Below are 24435 nucleotides of genomic sequence, written 5' to 3'. Positions count from 1 at the left end.
TAGATGCCACCAGAACTGTTCGGGGAATTGGAAGATTGTTTTCATTCAAGCTTGGGTCAATACGGCTGCATACAAAGGTTTCCCACCCTTTTGCTTCAAAATTTAGGGTGGCCCGTGTGATAGGAATCCATGTTGTGATCCACGGTGGTGGTGGTCCTGGAGCAGCCAAAATCTTTGCTAACCATGGGCGAGCTGCATTACCCATAGCAAGAGTTTCCAGGTACTGGATTGCCTCTGCCTCCTCAAAGCCCAGGCAAGTGTTCAGAGTGCTAGGGTCGAATCTGACTTTCAAATTTCACACTTTGGTTATTTTAGTACCCTTCTTGATGTGAGCCACATTGGCATAGAACTCCCATACCAAGTGCTCATTTGCATCTATGACACTTTTGGTGAACCACTTCCACCCATTTCGCTCCCGAAACTGTCTAAGGATATTTGGATTGTATTTATCCAAATCCTTCATTAAGAACTGTCGCTCAAGTGTGAGCGATCTCTGGGGCCACCACTCTCTGAACCTTGTGAAGGCCGTCAAACACAGAAATCTATCCTCCCACGCTTCCTTCTTCTTCGACCTCTCTAGGCCGCCCACTCGAGTGTCACCTCATCTACCATCATCCGGGACATTATCATCATCGTCTACTACAACTGGTGCAGAAGGAGTTGGTGTAGAGGAGGGCTCTGAACCCTGGCTACCGGCATCGGAACCCTTAGAAGAACTTGTTGTAGTGGAGGGTTCGTTGCGCAATTGATATTTCCCTGTGGTTTGTGGTGGTTGGGACTGGGCCTCAGGCTGTACCTCCACTGAGTGACCCTCGGAGGCTTTCCTAGACAGGGCATATGAACTAGATTCTAAGGGCTCTGCGGCCCTACCTCTCCCAGTAGTTGACTTTTTGGCGATGGCTTTTGATTACACTCCTAGTGGGTGAGTGCCCTTTCCTCTGCCTCGGGAGGGTTCACCTCTCCCTTTAAATGTATCACCTCTGCCTCGTGACCGAACCATTGTCTGCAATACAAGGCAAATAAGTCAGTTAGAGTTCAAAACAGTGTAAACAGTTGCATTACAGTTGCAGGAAAACAGTCTATAGAAGAAACAGTGCGGAACGCACAATTTTGAGTGCGATAACAGACTGCCATGTGCGGACCGCACAATTTCAAAGTGCGGTCGCACATCCTGAAGTGTGGACCGCATAATTTTGAGTGCGGTCGCACATTCCCAAGTTCATAACACTAATTCTTTGAAGTTCCAAAGTGCGGTCGCACACATATTTCTACGGCCGCATAATTTTTCTGCGGACCGCACAATTTTGAGTGCGGTCCGCACTTTTCATGCAACACATTTGCCCTAATTTAGGATCTACGAACCGCATAATTTTGTGTGCGGTTGCACAATTTGAAATTAAGCGGCACTGACTTTAGGTTTTGCAATTTTTGCACAATTTAGACATGGTATTTGCAAATAAACATGATTAATGATCTACCCAGTTCCCAATGAACACACATGATATAACCCACATGATTTTAAGCACACATGAATAACATTTGACATTTTAGGCCTACAATTAACTATACTAATCAAGAACAAAAATTAAGAAAAATGAAAAAATCTAACATGGATGGAACATACCAGTGATGAAGGATGCGTGTGAGAATCTAAACATGATGAAATGAGTATGGAGTGTGAGCTATTTTGTGGTGCACTCTGTTTGCTTAGGTATCAAGAACTCAGAGTGCAACCTATTTATAGGTTGACCAAGTCGATCAAAAGTTGAGCTGAGTGCGGCCGCACAATTTTGAGTGTGGTCCGCACTCTTTACCTGGACCTATGCTGAGATTCTGCGGTCCGCACAAAAGTGAGTGCGGCCGCAGAAATTTGTGCGGTCCGCACAGTTTTGTGTGCGGACGCAGAATGGCCTATTCTATGCAACTAAAAACTTCAAAGAGTTCATATTTTTGGGTCTCCAGTTGTGCGGCCAAACAAAGAATTGTGCGGCCGCAGACTCCTTTCTATGGTTGCATTCATTATTGTGCGGTCCGCACTTTGTTCAACACTTGGCCAAATTTTTTGAACACAGTCCCTGCAATGCGCACGCATTCTTGCAATTCACTTCAAAACCAATTAGCTCAAAACAAAACCTATCTAACAAAGAAAATGAAAAATGAAAGGAAACATGGGTTGCCTCTCAAGAAGCGCCTAATTTAACGTCCCAGCACGACGCAAATTACCATCAATCACTTGAAATGAATCAATGCCATGACGTGGCCATCATCAACTTTGCCAAGATAATGCTTCACCCGATGACCATTGACTATAAACACTTCATCATTTTTATTTTTCAAGTTCAATGCACTAAAGGGTGTCACATGCACAACCTCAAATGGACCACTCCACTTAGACTTCAACTTTCACGAAAACATTCGTAAGCGAGAATTGAACAATAACACAAGATCACCTTCTTTGAACTCCTTGTTCCAGATGTACTTGTCATGGAGGCACTTCATCTTTTCCTTATATAAGGACGAGCTTGAATATGCATGGTACCGGAATTCATCAAGCTCGTTCAGTTGTGCCACCCTCAAGTTGGTGGCGACATCCCATTCAATAATAAGCTTCTTCAATGCCCACATAGCTTTGCGCTCAAGTTCCATCATAAGGTGACAAGCTTTCCCAAACACTAACCGATACGGAGACATACCAATCGGTGTTTTGTAAGCCGTCCTATAAGCCCAAAGAGCATCATCAAGTTTCTTTGACTAATCTGTCTGGTTGGCATTCATTGTCTTTGATAAAATACTCTTGATATCCCGGTTGGAGACTTCCATTTTCCCGCTTGCTTGAGGATGATAGGGGGTCGACACTTTGTGAGTGACACCATACTTTGTGAGTAAGGTATCAAATCTTTGTTGCAAAAGTGCGATCACCCATCACTAATAATGGCCCTTGGAGTACCGAATCTTGTGAAAATGTTCTTTTTCAAAAATGCCACCACACTTCGAGTTTCATTATTGGGTAAAGTCACGGCTTCAACCCATTTTGACACATAATCCACCGCTACCAAAATGTAGGTGTTCCCACAAGAGCTCACGAACGGACCCATAAAATCAATGCCCCACACATCAAATATGTCAATCTCCAAGATGGTGGTGAGGGGCATCTCATTTTTTTTTGAACTCCCACCGGCCCTTTGACATTCATCACAACGCTTGACGAGATCGCTATCGTCCTTGTAAAGAGTAGGCCAATATAATCCACAACTCAATACTTTTGTTGACATTCTAGCTCCCCCATGGCGACCACCATATGGTGAAGAGTGGCAAGCCTCAAGAATTTCCACTTGTTCCTCCTCCGGTACACATCGTCGAATCACACCATCGGTACAAATCCGGAAGAGATACGGCTCATCCAAATAATAGTCAAGGCAATCCTGTTTGAGCTTCTTCCTTTGGTTTGAAGAAAACTCATTCGGTACAATACCACTCATAAGATAATTGGCTATGTCGGCGAACCATGGCATCCCGGTCATTGAAATGGATAGAAGCTTCTCGTCAGGGAAGGAATAATTTATCTCAAGGTCGTCATGTGGCCTCCCCTCCTCCTCCAAATGACACAAGTGGTCCGCCACTTCATTTTCACTACTCTTGCAGTCTTGAATCTCTAGATCAAACTCTTGCAATAGAAGCACCCACCGCATTAACCTTGTCTTTGAATCTTTCTTGCTCATCAATTATCGAAACGCCGCATGATCGGTGTGGAGAATCATCTTAGTACCCATCAAGTACGGGCAGAACTTCTCTATAGCAAAGATAATAGCAAGGAGCTCTTTTTCGGTCACTGTGTAGTTGACTTGGGCATCATTCGTGGTATTACTAGCATAGTAGACCGGATGGAAGATTTTGTTGATACGTTGCCCCAAGACTGCTCCAACCGCCACATCACTTGCATCACACATGAGCTTAAAAGGCAAGCTCCAATCTGGTGCGGTGATAATAGGAATAGTAGTCAATTTGAACTTGAGTAATTCGAATGCCTTCATACAATCCTCGTTGAAATGGAACTTGCCATCCATCTCCAAACATTTACACAAGGGATTTACCACCTTAAAAAAATCCTTGATGAATCGACGATAGAACCCTGCATGACCCAAGAAACTTCTCACTCCCTTTACGGATGTAGGAGTGGGAGTTTAGAGATCACCTCTATTTAAGCCTTGTCGACCTCAATACCATGCTTTGAAATTTTGTGGTCGGGGACAATGCATTCCTCGACCATGAAGTGACACTTCTCCCAATTCAAAATCAAGTTTGTTTCCTCACATCTTGCCAAGACCTTATCCAAGTTGTTCAAGCAATCATCAAAAGAATTCCCGACCACGGAAAAGTCATCCATGAAGACCTCAAGAAGGTCCTCCACCGTATCGGTGAAGATGGCCACCATACACCGTTGAAAAATTATCGGTGCATTGCATAACCCAAATAGCATCCGCAAGAATGTGAAAGTACCATAGGGACAAGTGAAAGTAGTTTTCTCTTGGTCCTCCGGAGCAATAAGAATTTGATTGTAGCTTGAATATCCATCAAGGAAACAATAGAAATCTCGACCGGCCAACCTATCAAGCATTTGATTAAGGAATGGAATCGGAAAATGATCTTTCCAAGTGACTTTGTTGAGCTTCCGGTAGTCTATACACACTCTCCACCCGGTGACCGTTCTTATAGGGATCAATCCGTTCTTGTCATTTGTTACCACAGTCATACCTCCTTTATTTGGGACACATTACACCGGAGAGGTCCACGAGCTATCGAAAATGGGGTAAACAACCCCAACATCCAACCATTTTATGATCTCCTTCTTTACCACCTCCTGCATTGCTTTATTTAATCTTATTTGATGTTCAACGGAGGGTTTGGCATCCTCCTCCAAAATAATTTTGTTCATGCAAAAGGCGGGGCTTATACACCGAATATCTGCCAATGTCCATCCTATAGCTTTCTTCCTCTTTTGGAGCACCGCTAAAGTAGAATCTACTTGCACGTTAGTCAAGCAAAAGGAAAGAATAACCGGTAAAGTATAACACGGGCCAAGAAACTCATACCTGAGATGTGGAGGCAATGGCTTTAACTCCAAAGTGGGAGGCTCCTCGATTGAGGGCTTTGTTGGAGGAGTTCTCCGGTTCTTAAAATCTAAGGACAATTTTCGGGGTTCATAAGTGTACGACCCCATTCCTTGCAATGCATTTACACATTCCACATAGCCTTCATTCTCGTCGTCATCATGATTAAGCAATACGGCTTCCAAAGTATCATCAACATTCATCACGACACTAGCATCATAAACAATCACTTCGTTCACTAAGTCCACAAACGAACAAACTTCATTGCTATTCGGTTGCCTCATAGATTTGCACACATAGAAAATCACCTTTTCATCGCCCACCCGGAAGGTGAGCTCACCGGCTTCCACATCAACAAGAGCCTTCTCCGTAGCAAGGAAAGGTCTACCCAAGATAATAGGCACCTCATAGTCCACTTTGCAATCAAGAATCACAAAGTCTGCCGGAAGAAAGAACTTATCAACACGAACCAACACATCATCAATAATACCCAATGGTCTCTTCATAGTACGATCCGCCATTTGTAGCCTCATAGATGTGGGTTTTGGTTGCCCAATTTCCAAAGTTTTGAATACCGAGTAGGGCATCAATTTGATACTCACCCCCAGATCACATAGAGCTTTGGCAAAGTCGGCACTCCCAATAGTGCAAGGGATTGTGAAAGCACCGGGATCTTCCAATTTTGGAGGCATTGAGTGCATAATGGCACTCACTTGATGTGTCATCTTGATAGTCTCACAATTCATTGATCTTTTATTTGTCACCAAATCCTTCGTGAACTTTGCATAGCCGGGCATTTGTTCCAACACATCAACCAATGGCACATTAATGGATAAGCTCTTAATCATTTCAATAAACTTCTTGAATTGGTTCTCGCTATTTTTCTTGGCGAGCCTTTGAGGGTATGGAGGAGGAGGCCTTGGCATTGGTTCCTTGGGCTTTGGCACTACCGGTTCCGGTATGTCAATCACGTGTTCCCTAGACGGGTTTACTTCTTCTTGGGTCTCCTCCATATTTTCATCAATCTCAATTCTCACTTCTTCATTAGCTTGAACCACATTTGTTGGAATTTCATCTTCTTGAACCACTACATCATCATCCACAACTCTTCTTTGGTTTGAGGCTATTGCCTCCCCACCTTTTCCACTCTGTGTGGTTACGGCCATGGCATGTTCCGTGTTGTTCCCACCCTTCGGGTTCACCACCGTGTCACTAGGTAGTGCCCTCTTAGGACGAGTGTTTAAAGCTTGCAAGATTTGCCCTAATTAAACCTCCAAATTTCGGATTGAAGTGTTGTGAGAGGCTAGTTGAGCATCGGAGTCGGCATTTTTCTCCATCATCTGTTTGAACATACTTTCAATCCGTCCCATCTCATTATTGAAAGAGCTATAACTATGGAACAGATAAGGAGGCGGGTTGCTTGGTTGTTGATACATCGAGATACATCGAGGGCCTTTGAAAGCCCGACCCCCGATTCCATTAGTTATTATTCCAACCCCATTAGTTGTTGCCTCCAAAGTATCCTTGATTGTTGCCCCCCAATTGCCTGGGTTGCCTTGATTATTCCAATTGCCTTGATTATTGTTATTGTTCCAATTACCTTGATTGTTGTTAACACCGCTCCAATTGCCTTGGTGGTTTTGATTTTTCCAATTTCCTTGGCTTCCTTGAGAATGCCATTATTATTGACTCGGGCCTTGAGAATTGTTTCTTTGCCCTTGATAGTTGTTCACATATTGGGCCTGAGGCCGTAGCTTGCCCTATTCAGTTATCATTTCAATTATCAGTTATCAGTTATCATTTCAGTTTCAATAGTTAGCATTTCAGTTATCAATTATCAATTCTCAGTTATCAGCTTAGTTTCAGTTTCAGTATTTATAATTCTTTCTTTCAGTTGCTTTACATATCAGTGCAATTCAAATGTACTGACGTCCCTTTTTCCCGGAGACTGCATCTCACGATGCAGGTAATGATTTACAAGTTGACGACTCAGAGCGCTAGGATTCTCGTACCAGCTATTTGGTGATCCCCAATATTTTTGGGGCATTATCATTACCTTACAGTCTTTAGTATTTTCAGACAGTCAGTTTTTTCAGTACTTCATTAGAGGCTTCATAGACTAGAGTAACAGTAAGACAGAGTCACATGCTTTTCATGTTAAGAAATGTTGGCTACAAATATACTTCAGATTTATGTTAGTGTTCCCGCACATTAATTTATATCATTTAGACTTTCAGTATATCAATATGTGTTAGTTTATCTTCCGCTTTCAGTATGTTTTGATATCACAGGTTGATTCAGCCAGTTAGTTGGTTCGCTCGATCACCGGGTATCGTGTTACGTCCAGGCCCGGGTATCGTGGCGTGACACGGACGACCGATCCTGAATCACCTAAAAGTTTATCGGTACATAGAAAATGAACTAAGAAAAAATAGTCATCGTTTCACCATGATCATTCCTTCTTTCTTGGCGTTTTAGCGCCATAAAACTGAAATTTCGCTCAATTTCCAGTTTTTCGTGTGACATAGCCCACGCTATTTGCATGCATTCGGGCGACGGGACCCGAATCACCTAAGAATTTTCTGACCCAACAAAAATGACCTAAGGAACAATAGTCATCGCTTTGCCATGCCCGTTCCTTGTATTTTGGCATTTTAGGGCCATAAAACTGGAATTCTACTAGTTTCGAAAAAACCTAAATAGCCTAAATTTTGCCGGCCTATAAAAAATGACCTAAGGAACTATTGTCATCGTTTCTCTATGACCGTTTCTCGTTTTTTGCATTTTAGGGCCATATAACTAAAATTTTGTTTGATTCCAAGATTTTCGTGTGTTATAGCTCACGCCATCTGCAAGCATCCGGGCGACTTGACCTTTAATTGCCTAAACGGTTGCTGTCTGATTCCTAGATTTTTGTATGTTATAGCTCACGCTATCTGCATGTATCCGAGTGACCAGAGCAGAATCGCCTAAAATTTTACCATCCCATAAAAAATGACCTAAGAAACTATAGTCATTCTTCGCCATGATCATTCCTCATTTTTTGGTGTTTTAGAGTCATATAAACTAGAATTCCGTCTAATTCCCTAATTTTCGTGTGTTATACCCCACGCCATTTGTATGCATCCGGGAGTTCGGGCCGGGATCGCCTAAAATTTTTCGGCCCATCAAAAAAGTCCTAAGAAACTATAGTCATCGCTTCGCCATGACCGTTCCTCGTTTTATGGCTATTTAGGGCCATAAAACTGGAATTTCGCCTAATTTTTAAATTTTCGTATGCTATAAACCACGTTATTTGCATGCATCCGGGCACCCGGACTCGAATCGCGTTAACTTTTATGGCACATTGGAATTCCGTCTAATTTCCAAATTTTTGTGTGTTATAAACCACGTCATTTGGATGCATCTAGGCAACCGGACTCGAATCTCCTAAAATTTTGTCGGCCCATCAAAAATAACCTAAAGAACAATAGTCATCGCTTCACCATGACCGTTCCTCATTTTTTGGTATTTTAGGGCCATAAAACTGATATTCCATACGATTCCTAGATTTTCGTGTGTTATAGCCCACATCATACGTATGCCTCCGGGCGACCAGACCCGAATCGCCTAAAATTTTGCCCGCCCATCGAAAATGACCTAAGGAACAATAGTCATCATTTCTCCATAACCGTTTCTCATTTCATATCAATTTAGGGCCAAAAAAAATTAGAATTTCACTCAATTCCCAAATTTTGGTGTTATATAGCTCACGCCATCTACATGCCTCCGGAAGACCATACCCGAATCGCCTAAAATCTTACCGGCTCATTGCATTAGGGAGGCTTCTAGAGAGATATTGGGGGTCTTGAATTGCTCATATGGTGGCCGCAAAAGGGATTGGTGGTGGAGTACTAAGGTCCAACGCAAAGTGGAAGACAAGAAAGCGACATATCTTAAACTTCTGGAGAGCGTGGACAGGAGGGAGAAGAGGACGAATAGGGAGAGGTATAAGATGGCTAATAATGAAGCGAAGTTAGCGGTTACAACGGCCAAGACTACCGTGTTTGAACGCCTATATGAAGAGCTTGGAGGCAAATGAGGTGATAAGAAGTTGTACAGGCAAGCCAAGGTACGAGAAAAAAAGGCTCGTGACTTACACCAAATAAAGTGCATCATGGACGAGGAAGGCAGAGTTTTGTTGGATGAGGCACTTAATCAATGAATATGGCAGACTCACTTCCATAAACTCTTAAACGAAGAGGGGGATAGGAACTTTGAGCTAGGTGACTTAGAGCACTCTGACAGTCGTCGGACTATAGGTATTGTAGGCGTATAAGGGTTGAAGAGGTTGAGGGGGCTATGCATAAGATGATCAGGAGGGAGAAACTGGTCCAGACGAGATCCTGGTGGAAATTTAGATGAGCTTGGGTAGGGCGGGCTTAGAGTGGCTCACTGTGTTATTTAATGTCATTTTTACGTTGAAGAAGATGCACGGAGAATGGAAATGGAGTTTGATGATCTTGTTGTATAAAAACAAGGGTGATATCCAAAGCTGCAACAACTACTGAGGCATCAAATTACTAAGCAATACTATGAAGGTCTGGGAGAGGGTGGTGGAGTTGAGGTTGAGGAGGATTGTGACTATTTCTGAAAATTAGTTCGGATTTATGCCGGGATGTTCGACTACGGAAGCTATTCATCTTGGTAGGAGGTTGATGGAGCAATATAGGGAGAGAAAGAGGGATTTACATATGTTGTTCATCGACTTAGAAAATGCTTACAATAAAGTGCCACGAGAGGTTTTGTAGAGATGTTAGCTTACGATAAGTTCCACAGGAGGTTTTGTAGAGATGTTTGGAGGCTAGAAGTATTCATTTTACATACATTAGGGTTATTAAGGACATGTATGATGGAGCTAAGCCTCGAGTGAGAATAGTGGGAGGGGCCTCGAAATACTTTCAGTTATTATGGGGTTGCACCAGGGGTCAGTCCTCAACCATTTCTATTTTCCTTGACGATCGACGCCTGATGTGACACATTTAAGGGGAGGTGTCATGGTGCATGTTATTTGAAGATAACATTGTACTGATTGACGAGACGTGAGGCAGGGGTTAGAGGCAGACCTTGGAGTTTAAAGGTTTCAAGTTGAGCAGGACCAAGAGAGAGTAGTTAGACTGCAAGTTTAGTGGTGCGACTCAGGTAGTGGTCGGAGACGTGAGGCCTGATTCTCAATTCATCCCTAGGATAGAAAGTTTTAAATACATTGGGTTAGTTATACAAGGGAATGGAGAGATCGACGAGGATATCACACATCGTATTGGGGTGGGGTGGATGAAATGGAAGCTCGTGTATGGTGTTTTGTATGATAAGAATATGTCACCAAAACTTAAAGGTAAGTTCTATAGAGCAGTGGTTAGACCGACTATGCTATATGGGGCGGAGTGTTGGCCAGTTAAGAACTCCCATGTACAAAAGATGAAAGTAGCTGAAATGAGGATGTTGAGATGGATGTGCGGGCATACCAGATTAGATAGAACTAGAAATGAAGTTATTCAGGACAAGGTGGGTATTGTCCCCTGTGGAAGACAAGATGCGGGAGGCGAGACTTAGATGGTTCGGGCATGTGAAGATGAGAAGCACAGATGCACCGGTGAGGAGGTGCGAGAGGTTGTTTGAGGTAGAGGCAGGTCGAAGAAGTATTGGGGAGAGATGATTAGGCAAGATATAGCGTTGTTCCAAACTAAGGACATGACCATGGATATGAAGGTATGGAGGTTGAGAATAAAGGTAAAGAGTTAGGTACACTAGCGTGTCCGTGTCTATAACAGTAGCTTTAGGACTTGACTTAGTGTCATTTGTGTATTCTCGCATTTCCTTGACTTCTGTTATTATTTGTTGCTTTCGTTTTGGCTTCCTAATTGCAGTACCTATTGTTTGTTTGGTATCTTTGCTTCGGATTTTTGATTGGTGTGCCTGTTGTTGCCCTTCCTTTTACCTTTTCTAAGCCGAAGGTCTATCAGAAATAGCCTTTCTACCTTCTTGAAAGTAGGGGTAATGCATACACACTACCCTTCCCAGACCCCACTTGTGGGGTTACATTGGGTTTGTTATAGTTGTATATATATATTGGTAGTAGTTACCTAGTAGTTAAATAGAAGTTCAGGCAGTTATTTTGTGTTATATTGTATTAGGAAGAAGGCAAGGCAGGCTTGGAGTGGCTCATTAGGTTATTTAATGTCATTTTTAGAACGAAGAAGATGCCCGAAGAGTGAACGTGGAGCATGATGGTTCCTCTATACAAGAACAAGGGTGATATCCAAAATTGCAATAACTATCGGGGTATCAAGCTGCTTAGCCATACTATGAAAGTGTGGGAGAGAATGGTAGAGCTAATTGTGAGGAAGAGTGTCTATTTTTGAGAACCAGTTTGGGTTTATGCCGGGGCATTCAACTACAGAAGCCATCCACCTTGTTAGGAGATAGACGGAGCAGTGTAGGGAGAGAAAGAAGGACTTGCATATGGTGTTCATCGACTTAGAAAAGGCGTACGATAAAGCTTAGAGGGAGGTTTTATGGAGATGTTTGGAGGCTAGAGGTGTACATGTTGCCTACGTTAGGTTGATTAAGGACATGTATGATGGAGTAAAGACCCGAATGAGAACGGTGGGAGGGGACTCTGACCATTTTTCGGTTATGATGGGGTTGTATCAGGGGTCGTCACTCAGCCCTTTTTTGTTTGCTCTGGTGATTAACGTACTGACGCGCCACATCCAAATGAGGTGTCGTGGTGTATGCTATTTGCAGATGATATTGCATTGATTGACGAGACGCGATACGGTGTGAACACGTAATTAGAGGTATGGAGGCAGACCCTGGAATCTAAAGGTTTCAAGTTGAGCAGGACCAAGACAGAATACTTGGAGTAGAAGTTCAGTGGCGAGACTCAAGGAGGAGAAAGAGAGGGGAGGCTGGACTCGCAGGTCATCCCTAGAAGAGGGAGTTTTAAGTACCTTGGGTCTATTATTCAGGGGGGAGATTGATGAAGATGTCACACATCGTATTGGGGAGGGATGGATGAAATGGCGACTCGCTTTCGGTATTTTGTATGACAAGAAGGTGCCACCGAAACTTAAGGGTAAATTCTACGGAGTGGTGGTCAGACCAACGATGTTGTATGGGGCTGAGTGTTGGCCAGTTAAGATCGCTCATGTCCAGAAGATGAAAAGGTAGCAGAGATGAGAATGTTGAGATGGATGTGCGGGCACACCAGGTTAGATAGGATCAGAAATTAGGTTATTCGCGACAAGGTAGGTGTGGCCCCTATTGAGGACAATATGCGAGAAGTGTGGCTTAGGTGGTTTGGTCATGTTAGGAGGAGCACAGACGCCCTGGTGAGGATGTGTGAGAGATTGACATTGGAGGGCCTACGGAGAGGTAGAGGTAGGCCAAAGAAAAGGTGGGGAGAGGTGATTAGGCAAGACATGGCGCAACTTCAGCTCGTTTTATGGTAGTAGAGTAGGTAGTATAGAGTGTTCATAACAGTAGTATTGGCACGCAGTCTCGCTTTATGTTGGTAGTAGGTTTTTATGACTAACCGTTGTTTTCTTTCATTGTTGATTACCTTACTGTCTTGTTATTTTTATTCTGCTTTTATATGGCTTTTTGGTACTGTTTCTTCTTGTCTATATTATCATTAATGTGGTGCTTATGCTTTTCTGAGCCGAGGGTTTATTGAAAACAGTCTCTCTATCCTCACAAGGTAGGGGTAATGTTTGCGTACACACTACCCTCTCCAGACCCCATGGTGTGGGATACTACTGGGTATATTGTTGTTGCAGTTGGAAGACAGGAGTTTATTCTGCAGCATTTTCTCTGGCAGATTTGGAGGTTAAGGTTCCTCAAAATACCTTGCTCGTTAGGTTTATTAATATTCTAATTGCCGTTTGTTTCTCTGCAGAACTTATTCTATTTGTTGGTGGCAATAAAGAATAGCTGAAGTGTTGTTCTGTATTAGAAATTCACTATTAAAGTCGGGAAAAATTCTGGCTTCCTAACACTTCAAAAAAATAGTAAATACTGAAGCGACTGATAAGGGAAAGAATCAACTGGAAATATGTATATAAGTATATCGTTTACATTGTCTAACAGCTGTCGTTAGAGCTTTCTAAAATCATCGACGCTTCGTGAGAAGAAACAGAAACAATAGAGAACGACTGACTTAACAATTCAACCACTTGGTGTTCACAAAAAATGTGGGTAAGGACCTTATAGTTAGCTTCTTTTTTGACTTCTTGGAAATGAGTTTTTTTTTTGCAACTATACATGTTTGTTGTTTGCTCGTTGGAAATAGAGGAGTTTTTTTATGCTAAGTTGTACTGGTTTTGTATAAATGGTTGGTAGTTTCAGATTTGGAGTGATGTGAATAATGGAGAATGGAGGAAAAGGTGTGTGTTTTCACCGTCAGTTTTAACCCTAAGTTAGTCCCATTCTATTAAGCCAGACTAAAAGTGCTCTACTTTACCAAACTCAAGGGATTAAAGATGCTCAAAGGTATATTTAAAGGATAAAAATAGGCATACTCCAAAACATAAGGGACAATTTTGGTTTTAAACTCCTTTATTTTCAGTTATCCTGTGAAAAGTTAAAAACTTTTTGCTGCTTCTTCAGCTTCATGTGTTATCTGTTTACATGCACCTTCTTAGAATAAAGATAAGTAATTGCCTAAGGGTGGTCAACTGACCGCCCTTCGCCGAAAAATTATACGACGTATAAGGTAAAATATTACTTGTTATTGATTAAAAATAGACTTTGAACACCCTTGCATAGTCCACTGGCAAAGGGTGTTTAAATTTTGAACACCCTTATTGAATTTTCTGGTTTCGCCACTGACTTATGGCAACACAGTTATTCAAGAAAAGTACTTTTAGTCAAGAAAAGTACTTGTTTACTTTCTTTCTTTTTTAATAATTTAACTTTTGACAATGCAAAAATATTTTCCACGATAAGGTCATCTAAAAGATAAGTACATATAACTATACGCCGAATAAACTTAAGTGAGATTGTCAACCTGGAAAATTAGGTAGATTACCTGATACAATAGGTTAAAATACACGGATAGTCTAAAAATTATTTATTTTCTCAGTGTATATAACATTAGTATTAATATTACATTGAAACTTCACTGCTTTGGTCACTCAAAGGCTTCTTAATGTTCACATTCTGGAAATGGACCATTTTGTTGTCCACACATTTCACTCCTCTTGCTATATTACAAAGTTTCGAGGTTATTTTCACTTGGAACGGTGACAGATTCAGAATTTAGACGTTGTGAGTTTTGAGTTCAGACAATGGATTCGAAAACTTTAAGTCTATAGATGGCTGTAGATGTCAAGTCATATCGAAGTAACACATGAACACTGAAAGAACTATACGATATCTTTTCTCATTTTGCAAATGAATGAAGATTATCATCAGAGTTTTACAATATCATATGTGTTATGTGTGCGTGCTTACCTCCATATCTGCAAAATATTTGGAGCTGAAGGCAGACTACACAATACAAAGAATGGTTGTTTTCCAATCCCATCATTCATGCCGGAAATCAAAACGCTTCTTTGGCAGTATCAACTTCTAATGCAGAAATATCCAAATGCATGCCACCCCAAGCAATAGTATAACTCTAGATATCATCTTCCCTCGTGATTTACCTACATACACACCTTCACGAAAAAGTAAAACCGGTGAAATTATGACGATATAGGCACTAAATTATCTAACTACAAACATGAACTAGCAAAATTGTAAATGGAATAAGCAGAAAACAAAGGGCAGCCTGATGCACTAAGCTCCCGCTATGTGCGGGGTTCGGGAAAGGACCGGAGCACAAGGATCTATTGTACACAGCCTTACCCTGCATTTCTGCAAGAGGCTGTTTCCACAGTTGGAACCCGTGGCAGCAACTTTACCGGTTACGCCAAGGCTCCCCTTCAGAATAAGCAGAAAACAATTCTTGAAATTCTAGTTGTGCTTCCTTAAGCATTCAGAAGTTTGATGTTTTTAATTAGGCTGAGGTGAGTAAGCTTAGTTCTATACCTGGTTGTAGTTGAAGATAATTGTTCCGAACACTCCATTCAAAATCCCAGTGCTTTTTTTCACACTTAAGTGTCCAATAAGACCATCCAAAAGAGGCTGCATTATATACGTCTAACTGAACTCTTCCAAAATCCTGGTAATCTGCTAAGGAACCGTTAGTTACATTCCATTCGTTCACCCACTCACCTGCGATCAATTAAATTCATGCCAAATGTCACAATTCCAAAATGTTATATTTGAAAATTTGTCCTAATTCAGCAACGCACAAGTAGTTTTCAGATGCTTCATAATATGGTTAGGTTCCAGAAATATAACATCAAATAAATGCAAAGGGAAGAGAGTATTACCAACAAACACCAGTGGCCCGTTTGCGCTATTCAAAGCTTGAATCTGGGATTGTCTACTCTTGTATATAAATTGAATATTCTCCAAAGAGGTTAGTTTATCAAAGTATCTGTCAAATAGATTGTAGTAGTGCAAATCAACTACTGTGTTTAATGAGCCTATGTTAGCCTGATAAAGTTCAAATGGATCTGCATTGCCAATTCTTTGGCAAAATATCACGTAAGCTGTTGTCGAATATTTTCGAACAATCTTGTACCCCTGCTTATAAAATGGAACCAGAACATCCAGTGGAACGTCTGCAGCCGATGGCTCATTTAGAAGCTCGATTCCAAGCAAGGCAGGATGTAAGGCATACCTGCAAATGCTAATGAGTTATACTAACAAACAACAAACAAACAACAACCACCCAATATAATCCCACTAGTGGGGTCTGGGGAGGGTAGTGTGTACGCAGACCTTACCCCTACCCTGGGGTAGAGAGGCTGTTTCCGATAGACCCTCGACTCCCTCCCTCCAAGAACTCCCCACCTTGCTCTTGGGGTGACTCGAACTCACAACCTCTTGGTTGGAAGTGGAGGGTGCTAACCACTAGAGCAACCCACTCATGAGTTATACTCATTTATATATTTGATCTTTTAGGTCACGGGTTCGAGCCGTGGATGTAGCCACTAATGCTTTCACTAGGGTAGGTTGTCTACATTACACCCCTTGGGGTGCAGCCCTTCCTCGGACCCTGCGTGAACACGGGATACCTTGTGCACCGAGTTGCCTTCTTAGATATACTTAAAAGATCAGAAAACGGCAGACATGTGAACCATCAAACACAAATAAATTTAAGGAGAATATTGAGAGAGAGTATGTCTGAAAACTACTTTTATATGGCCAAAGGACACCATGTTGAATCTGAAAATTCAAGCATCGGCAACCATTGCAAAGAACGGTTGATAGATTTGTAAAGAATTTGTTAAAAGTTTTACCTGGAAGCTAAAAAATCTATAGCATCCAATGTTTGTGATATGTATTCAGGAGATGTCGGCCAATTTACTGTGCCATCTCTACTGGCGCTATGTTCCATCCCATTTTGGGAACCTGGGCCCGCATGAAGGTCGATTATGCACTTTATGTTATAAGATCTGTAGAAAAGAAAGAAATTAAATGGCTGAAAGAAGGAAAGATAGAAAAATGTCAAAGACAAAAGCAATAGTAGAATTCAAGACCTACTGCGCCCACGAGAATGCATTATCAAGAGCTTCTAAACTTCCACCAATAAAAGGAGCGGGAGGAATTGAATCAGAAGCTATCCACCAGCCAACAGGAATCCTAACAGTATCTATTCCGTGTCTGTACAGGAAATCGAAGTCATCGGCTGTGATAAAACTATTCCTATGCTTCTGCAACATACAAAAAAGACGAGAAATACTATGAGCTTGAAATAGGTTAAAGATCCACTAATCTAAAATCAGATTATCAGCAAACAACCCCATCTTCCAAGAAAGACAGACAAAGGAAAAAATGGAAAAAAAGTGTAGGAATCACGACACGATAAACTCAGCAGAGTATATAAAGTGGCTAGTTGGTCTTGTTGCCATAAAAATGCTTTTGTTGATATTGCAATCTACCCTGGTTTGTGAATTCCGAAGGATGGTGTCTTACTTACCTCCAGTAAATAACTGAACTAAAAGCAATAACATGATTGATTTACCTTAAGAACTTCTTTTGCTTTGTCATGCCCATATCCATTAGCGAGCTGGAAGTCACCTTGCATCTTTCCCACAATCGTCATCTCAAATGTGGCTGCATTATCATCCCAACCTGGAGTCCCCGGAAAGTCTGCTCTGAGAATATTGTCACTTGAGGCCTAAGTGAACAAGGTCGAATACTATAACATTGATCCAGAGAGATTATACAGCAGTTCTAGTAGAACTTTTGATAGACTTGAATGTCATAACATAATGCTAAAGCTAGTGCACAAGAATATATACTAGCTCAAATAAAAACAACTCAAAAGAACAAGATCACAACTTCTCGACCATCCATAGGATTGACCTCCAAGGGTAGGAAAAAGAAATCTTGCTTTACACCGTAAAAGCACAATGTCAATGTTACTAGGACTTACAGAGAGAGCTGAAGAAATTTCAAAAAATATTTGCGGCACACTGCAAAATTTTTATTTGGAATTCAGTACTAAAGAAGTATACACACTACAAGTTCGCCCAAGATGAAATTAATCAACATGTCCAAAATAAGTAGAATAGAAATAGGGGATGAGCCTTATCATGTCATCTAACCTGACAAAATACTACCATAGCTCCTAAAACCTAGAGCATAAACAAGAATTTTCTGTATTTGCAGTTATTCTATACATATATTATTTAAACCACAAGAAATGGATAGAATTGTATAAACACAAAAATGCTGATAGCTTCAACACAAGAAGATGCATTATCAGATGAACTCTATAGTTGCAAGAAGAGCTTTTGCCCTATGCAAAAGTAAAACAAATGAGAAATTACCTGTATATAAGTTCCACCTTTAAGTTTGATGTGAACTCTATTGTTGAAGTTCCTTTCAAGATAGAATGTTTCTGAATCAGAGGGAGACTCCGCTGTTGCAGTCACAATACTACCGTCGCCGCTGCATGTCAGAAATTGCCCTTCAGAAGTTCGAAACTGAAATACTGAATCAGAAACTCTCCACAACTGCTAAGAGAAAGCAAATTAATCAGATTCTTTTCTCAGAATGAACAATTTCTAGCTTAAGGCTTACTTGATGTCAGAATAAGCTTCATAAGCAACTTTACAGATGTAAAAGGAATCATGCTTTAATTTTCCAAAATATAACTGAAAAAATGAAATAGATTTTCAAAATAGTAAAGATTAGATTTTGTGATGTGAAAGATAATGCATGGCTAAAAGGAGAAAGACAACTTTGAAACAGGTAAATAAGAATTATCAATTCAATCATTAAAATTGAAATATGGAGTTTCAATTGAAATCAACTAAAAGTTCACTGCTTGCAAAACATTCCCTCCGTTACAACAACAACAACAATAACAACAATAACTACGCCTCAGTCCCAAACAAGTTGGGTCGACTATATGAATCCTCACTGACCACGTTAGTTCATTTAAATCATCTCATACCAATACTATGCAAATATAAATAAAAAGTATTAGAAAGTTCTATCCATTTTCTAATGGTATAAATCTCTGAAAGGTTAACTACTCCTCTAAAGCATAAGACTTACAGTAGAACTGCTAACATATCACATATTCTCAACTAATACATTCCCTTCATTCTAAATGTTAAAACCAATTGGAAATCTAACTGAAATAAAAACAAAATCATATAGGAGGTCAAATAGATGGAACAGATTACATAGAATATCTTTAGCTAACCATAAATTTAGGACATAAAAGGGATACTATCAACAATAAGAAATACAATGAGCAATTTGATAATGCATTTCACCTTGAATATTTCCCATTCTAAAGGATTATCTCTATCCACAGTGACATTCAAGCCTCCACCATTCTGTGCAGAAAAATATTTTTGCAATGTCACAGATTTGAATTGAACCTGTGTTCCATCCTACATTGCCAAATTACAATCATCTCCCAAAAAATTTCAAAACTTTTCAATCTAAATAGTAATTAAAAAAAATTCTGAAGCATAAAAAAAACATACAAGCATATCTCCATTGGGAATATTGTCAAAAAGTGAAGGCTTTATCCACCCTTCTATAACCAACCATCCACCTAAACTCACTGCTCTTACTCTTGCATTTCCATGTAACCCCTCCACTACAAATTACAAAAAAGAATGGAAAAAAAAAAAAACACATTTTTTTAGTGTCGCAAAACACATTATTTCAGAATCTTGAAAAAACAGAAAGCAAGAAAAGAGAAAAGGACTAAACCTGAATGCCCAACAGAGGAACTAAGCCAACAGCAGAGTAGAAAAGCAGAGACCCATTTGGAGAAAAGGAGTTCCATGGTTAAACACAGGCATAAATCACATTAAATCATTAAACCCCAGAAAGTAAAAGAACAATCTTGAAAAACCCCAGCTTGAAACGAATGACAGAAAGAGAAAGAGAAGAATCTAAGTAATACCTTCCTTTTTACTCAATCAATTCCAAAAAGAGGAACCTTTAATTTTTAATTACATTATTAATTAATTGGATGAGAAAATCTGTATTCAGATAAGGACAAAACAAGTTAGTTTTAAAAAGGATTGAAATAAATGTACAGCAGAAGGAAAGAACTTAAGTTCTTTATAGTTTGGATCAAGAAAAGGTCTTAACATGTAATGACTTGCAAAAGAGAAGGACAAAAAGGGAAGGAAAAAGTGTGAATAAGAGAGAAATGCAAGGAAAAAGGCAAATTGTACTGTATTCTGGTTAGGAGTATTAAGAAGGGAAGGAATTTTAGTGAATACTTAACTTCCGGCCCTATGTTTATATTTAACTGCACTAATTTATTATGATTAAGTCATAAATTAATTATACTTTAGTACTCCCTTTAGTTCATAATAACTGATTTTTTTTTGTCTTTGACACATCTCTTAATAAAATACTAATTTCTGAAAAATAAATAAATATTTTGACTAAATCACCCTTAATTAAAGCTTGCATATTGTTAACTTGACACATTGTGATATGTAAATAGGGGCAAATTTAAAAAACTACAGTTAATTCATTCTGGATTATCTAAAAAGAATATTTATTTTGGACCAAAATAAAAAAATCAAAAAATCACTTATTATGGACCGGGGGAGTAATACGAATATATTTAAAGAAACAGATTATGTATTTATTAGATTGATATAAATATATTTTGCAATCATACGAGTAAATTTTTATTCTGAATCATGTTTAGTTATGAAATGCTTAAACCCCTCTTTTTCTCATAGATAAATGCTTAGAGATACATTTGCAATTTTGCACACAAAATATTATTATTAGCAAGAGAGAGAGAAACAAATTAAAGGCAAGAAAGGGCGACCAAACTCCAGTAGTTTTCAAATTTTCCATATAAGAACCATAAAGCCATGACTAACAAAGATTTTAATCCTAATCTTCACAATTTTGGAGATAGAAGAATTATACACTAATTATATACGCTTAAATTATGTACATATATTATACATCTGCTATTTATTAGTTTAAGCATTAGCTAGGGCCTATTTAGATTAATTCTTCAAAGAGAGAACAACTTGAACTGGAATAGAAATGATATAGATTAGGCAGATACTTTTTGGGGACCCAAGTCCAGTAACCAAATATATGGGCTTGAGTATTACTCTCATAGAAATGACATCATATAGCCATTCTAAATGGTTGCTATTTAGTAATTAGTCAGTGCGTCCTGAATTTCAGTTTTTCAGTTTAAATTTAAATTGTCCTGAAGTTAAGTTTAGTTTAAACTTTTATGTCAAAATAAATACTGGCTAATCTATAAATAGCATCCCCGAAAATGACTATATGTGCACTTGCCCCATTACCCTCCCTACCTTTGTTCCATATTATCTGAACTATCTTTTGAGATTGAGAGTAATTAGAACTGTAAAGGTAAACTGGGTAATAAAAATAATAATAACAAGTAACTTCTTATTTTTCAAAAATGTCAAATAATTTTAAAATATAATTCAATTCGCCAAAAATAATTAATATTTAAAATGGAAGAAAATAATATCTTATTGTTCAACAAGTTTTTGGTTACTGTGAATGCTGATTATATAGGCTTTTCAAACTCGCCTGTTAATTACGTAAAAAGAAACAAAAGAAAAATCAGTTGAGCTAGTTGAATAAATAGTCCTTTGAGAGTCATGAGAAGAACAAAATAAAAATCTAAAGATCATACGTTTATACGTTTATTTTCATTATAAACTGATTCAATAGGGCTCATTAGTAAAATGTATAGTTGATAATTCCATGACAACTTGTTTGACAAATAATTAACTAGACCATAATTTATCAATTTTTAAACATTAAATAAGAAGGTGCATGTCTCCTTTTCCTCTTCAGACTTTCTAAACAAAACATTAGAGTCAATTTCTCATGTATTCCCCCATCCTGGCCAAAAGAAGAAAAAAACATCTTTTGATAGTCTTTACGTGCCAAAAATTTTAAATTTTAATTAATGATATTATTTTAGACAACTTTTAGTAAGATCAAATTTTTATGTGATGTTATCATAAAAATTTATTTTCATCTCCTATTTTGATATTTTCTGTTACAGTGTACTCCTATACGTCGAAGACAGCAGAAAAAAGAAAATAAAAGATTAAACAAATTGATCTAATTGCTTTAATATTCAAACAATTATTTGAAAGCTCCTTTCTAAATTCTATTATGAATGTTAATTAAAATTCTTAAACTGCAAGTTGGAGACAAGTGGGGAGACACCCTTGTACATAAAGCTAAAATAATGGTCAATCACTTATTTTAGTTGATATTTCAATTCATGCATGCATGTATTTACTCATTTTCTTTCAATTCTACTGAGACAACATCAGTTTGTAAACTTTTCTAAGGTTTTATTAACAATGAATTTAGTCAAGAATGGTAGTAAAATGCACCAAAAAGAAAAAAGACAGAGAAACAAATCTATGATCAGACGATAAGGTGTATATATTGTTAATTAAATATTAAAGTTGTACCACCGAGGGTTATCGTGAAATGAATAAGGCCTCTTTACCTTTAAATAAAAATCTTGGGTTTGAGCTCTGAATTGAAGTGAAAAATTTTCTATTAATGAGCATTTTTCCTTTTTAATGGATTTTATGCCGCGCGAATCCGAATTAATTAGTTAAGCCTAATGCAATCGAACACCGGATGAGAAATCAGAAAAATGATGGGGAAAATCAGAAATAGCCAGATTTAGAACTGGTAATTGAAAAATAGCCACAATTTTCAAAAGTAATCAAAATTTAGTCATTTTTTCATGCAAAGATAAAATCTGAACAAAATCACTCTTAAAATCCGGCTAAATTCCAACATAATATGTTGGAGTTCGAATTTTTTACATATGAGATTTCAGCATAATGTGCTGGAATTCCAACATAATATGCTGGAAGTTAATACGCAGAAGCTCCATAATCCAGTTTATTACACTGGAACTTTTCATGTGCTGGAGTTCCAACATAATATACTAGAATTTATATATAAGAGCTCCATAATCCAGCATATTATGTTAGGACTTTCCGTATTTCAACAAAATAGTGACTATTTTTCAATAACTTTACAAACGCTGGTTATTTTTCAATTAACATTCCAAAATCTTGCTAGCCGGTGCTATTTTTACCAAAAATATTACTGAGTTTATGTCATTACATACTTTTAGAAGCAAAATACAAATATAAACATCCAACTATCCAAGCAGTTCAATAGTGCAGGGGCCAGGACTTGAAGTGACACTCTCATTCTCTTTAACCGTTCGATTATTAAACTGAATTATCAGTACCTTGCAAGGGACAAAAAATTAAACAAATAGTACCAAATTAAAATAAAGGGGAAAATTTACATTTCTGGCCTAAGAAACAGATTCAGATCAACTGGGGTAAATACATGTGCACTTCTCTACCAACTTTTTTTTTTTTTTTTGGTTTGAACCAATCTTCTTATGTCATGTGTGATAGGTAATTCTTGGCCGAATGTATTTTCTTTTTTCCTTATTTCAGCTTTTTAGATTGCTTTGCCTCAGCATATTTTAATTATATATTGACATTCTCAGCATATCTTAGAGTTCCTTTAATAACGTGCGCAATGCAAATTCAAATTAATCAAATAATATTAAATATAAATTCAAGAAAAATATAGTACTATGTTTAAACTTTGAAATGCTCAAACTATGTAACATCATTTAAGTAAAACTACTAATTTGTATACGGGTAAAACTGAACTCATGATGCATCTTAACCTCCGACAAGATAAGCCAAAGCTCGAGACATGGCAATAAGGGACCAAAATCGAGCTGAAGTCTCACCGGACTAGAAGCCGCGGGCATGACGCATGCCTTCGAGATATCGACGCCATGATACTGGAATCGGTCCTAGCCTCAAGCGACTTCGAAGAACATTGTCAGACAATCCAGCACAGCCAACAGAAGGCCAAAATATCCGGGATCAACCGAATATTATGGCGTAGATCTCAACGCGTATCGATAAGGAGCCGGCAATCGGTGAATCAGAAGATTTTTTACCTTTTATAGAGTTGTACCTAAAATAGGACTCCCCTATTATATAAAGGGGATCTAATAATTCATTTGAGACATTGTAATACGCACTCATACATTATTATTTTTGCTATATTTAAGCTCTTGTTCTTCTGTTTATCGACACCGGTCGTGGTGAGCTCGGCTCGAGGGTAATTATTCTATCAATGCTGAAATTATCCAACTAGCATGGTTTGAATTTATCTTATCTTTATTTACTCAATAACAACTTAATTTATCGCTTTGTGTCAAGTTAATCCGCGTATCCTTAAAACCACTTATAAATTTAATTGTTATCCAATTTTGAGGGTAAACAGTTTGGCGCTCACCGTGGGGCTAAGGATAATAGCGGCAATTTGATATAAATTCTCGTAACACACCCTATTTTACACTTGTTCTTTGAAGTATCTTTGATTCCAGGTTAAAATCAAAATGTCAAACCCATCTCAGCGGAGTTCCGGTGGCAGACCCCATCGATGCAAGTTTGCATTTGGCCATCAACACAAATTTGCCTACCGATAGCGAGAACAGCGTACACGGGGGAGTCCGGTCAATTGCCCAGAATAGGCACAACGATGAAAACAACAGGATCAACTTGCGAGTGATCTTCGAAATGTTACAGGGTTAATAGGCAATGATAGCCTAGTTGCAGAACCAAAGACGAGCGCTGAGCAGGGTTAAGCCCGAGCCATC

The 24435-nt window shown here is 38.9% G+C and overlaps 1 protein-coding gene across 2 annotated transcripts; it reads right to left on the bottom strand.

Annotated features, from left to right (window-relative positions):
- Window positions 1-14507: 14507 nt before the first annotated feature.
- On the bottom strand, window positions 14508-19897 carry LOC104116256 (probable glucan 1,3-beta-glucosidase A). Of its 2 annotated transcripts, XM_009627077.4 has the most exons (11): window positions 19642-19897; window positions 19446-19465; window positions 19214-19329; window positions 18998-19117; window positions 18041-18226; window positions 17230-17385; window positions 16749-16918; window positions 16505-16660; window positions 15530-15882; window positions 15183-15368; window positions 14508-14809 (listed from the first exon to the last, which is right to left on the bottom strand). In XM_009627077.4, the coding sequence occupies exons 3-11, from the start codon at window positions 19217-19219 to the stop codon at window positions 14721-14723; spliced, it is 1422 nt and encodes a 473-aa protein (XP_009625372.1). In that variant the 5' UTR covers window positions 19220-19329; window positions 19446-19465; window positions 19642-19897; the 3' UTR covers window positions 14508-14720. The 2 variants fall into 2 exon arrangements, with proteins under 2 accessions (XP_009625372.1, XP_009625369.1); XM_009627074.4 differs by having other exon boundaries at window positions 19446-19897.
- Window positions 19898-24435: the final 4538 nt, after the last annotated feature.

The sequence above is a fragment of the Nicotiana tomentosiformis genome, chromosome 5 (assembly GCF_000390325.3).
Source record: "Nicotiana tomentosiformis chromosome 5, ASM39032v3, whole genome shotgun sequence".
Lineage (NCBI taxonomy): Eukaryota > Viridiplantae > Streptophyta > Magnoliopsida > Solanales > Solanaceae > Nicotiana > Nicotiana tomentosiformis.
Note: the sequence above shows the minus strand (reverse complement) of the source record. Positions and strands in the feature narration are given on the sequence as shown.

What these genes read in the sequence shown, in the direction of transcription:
- LOC104116256 (XM_009627074.4), bottom strand. Translation starts at nt 19,521, where the DNA reads ATGGAACTCCTTTTCTCCAAATGGGTCTCTGCTTTTCTACTCTGCTGT. An exon ending in AATGCATTCTCGTGGGCGCA is followed by an intron (nt 16,661 to 16,748) that starts GTAGGTCTTGAA and finishes TCTTTTCTACAG; the next exon opens with ATCTTATAACATAAAGTGCA. An exon ending in ATAGATTTTTTAGCTTCCAG is followed by an intron (nt 15,883 to 16,504) that starts GTAAAACTTTTA and finishes TAGCATTTGCAG; the next exon opens with GTATGCCTTACATCCTGCCT.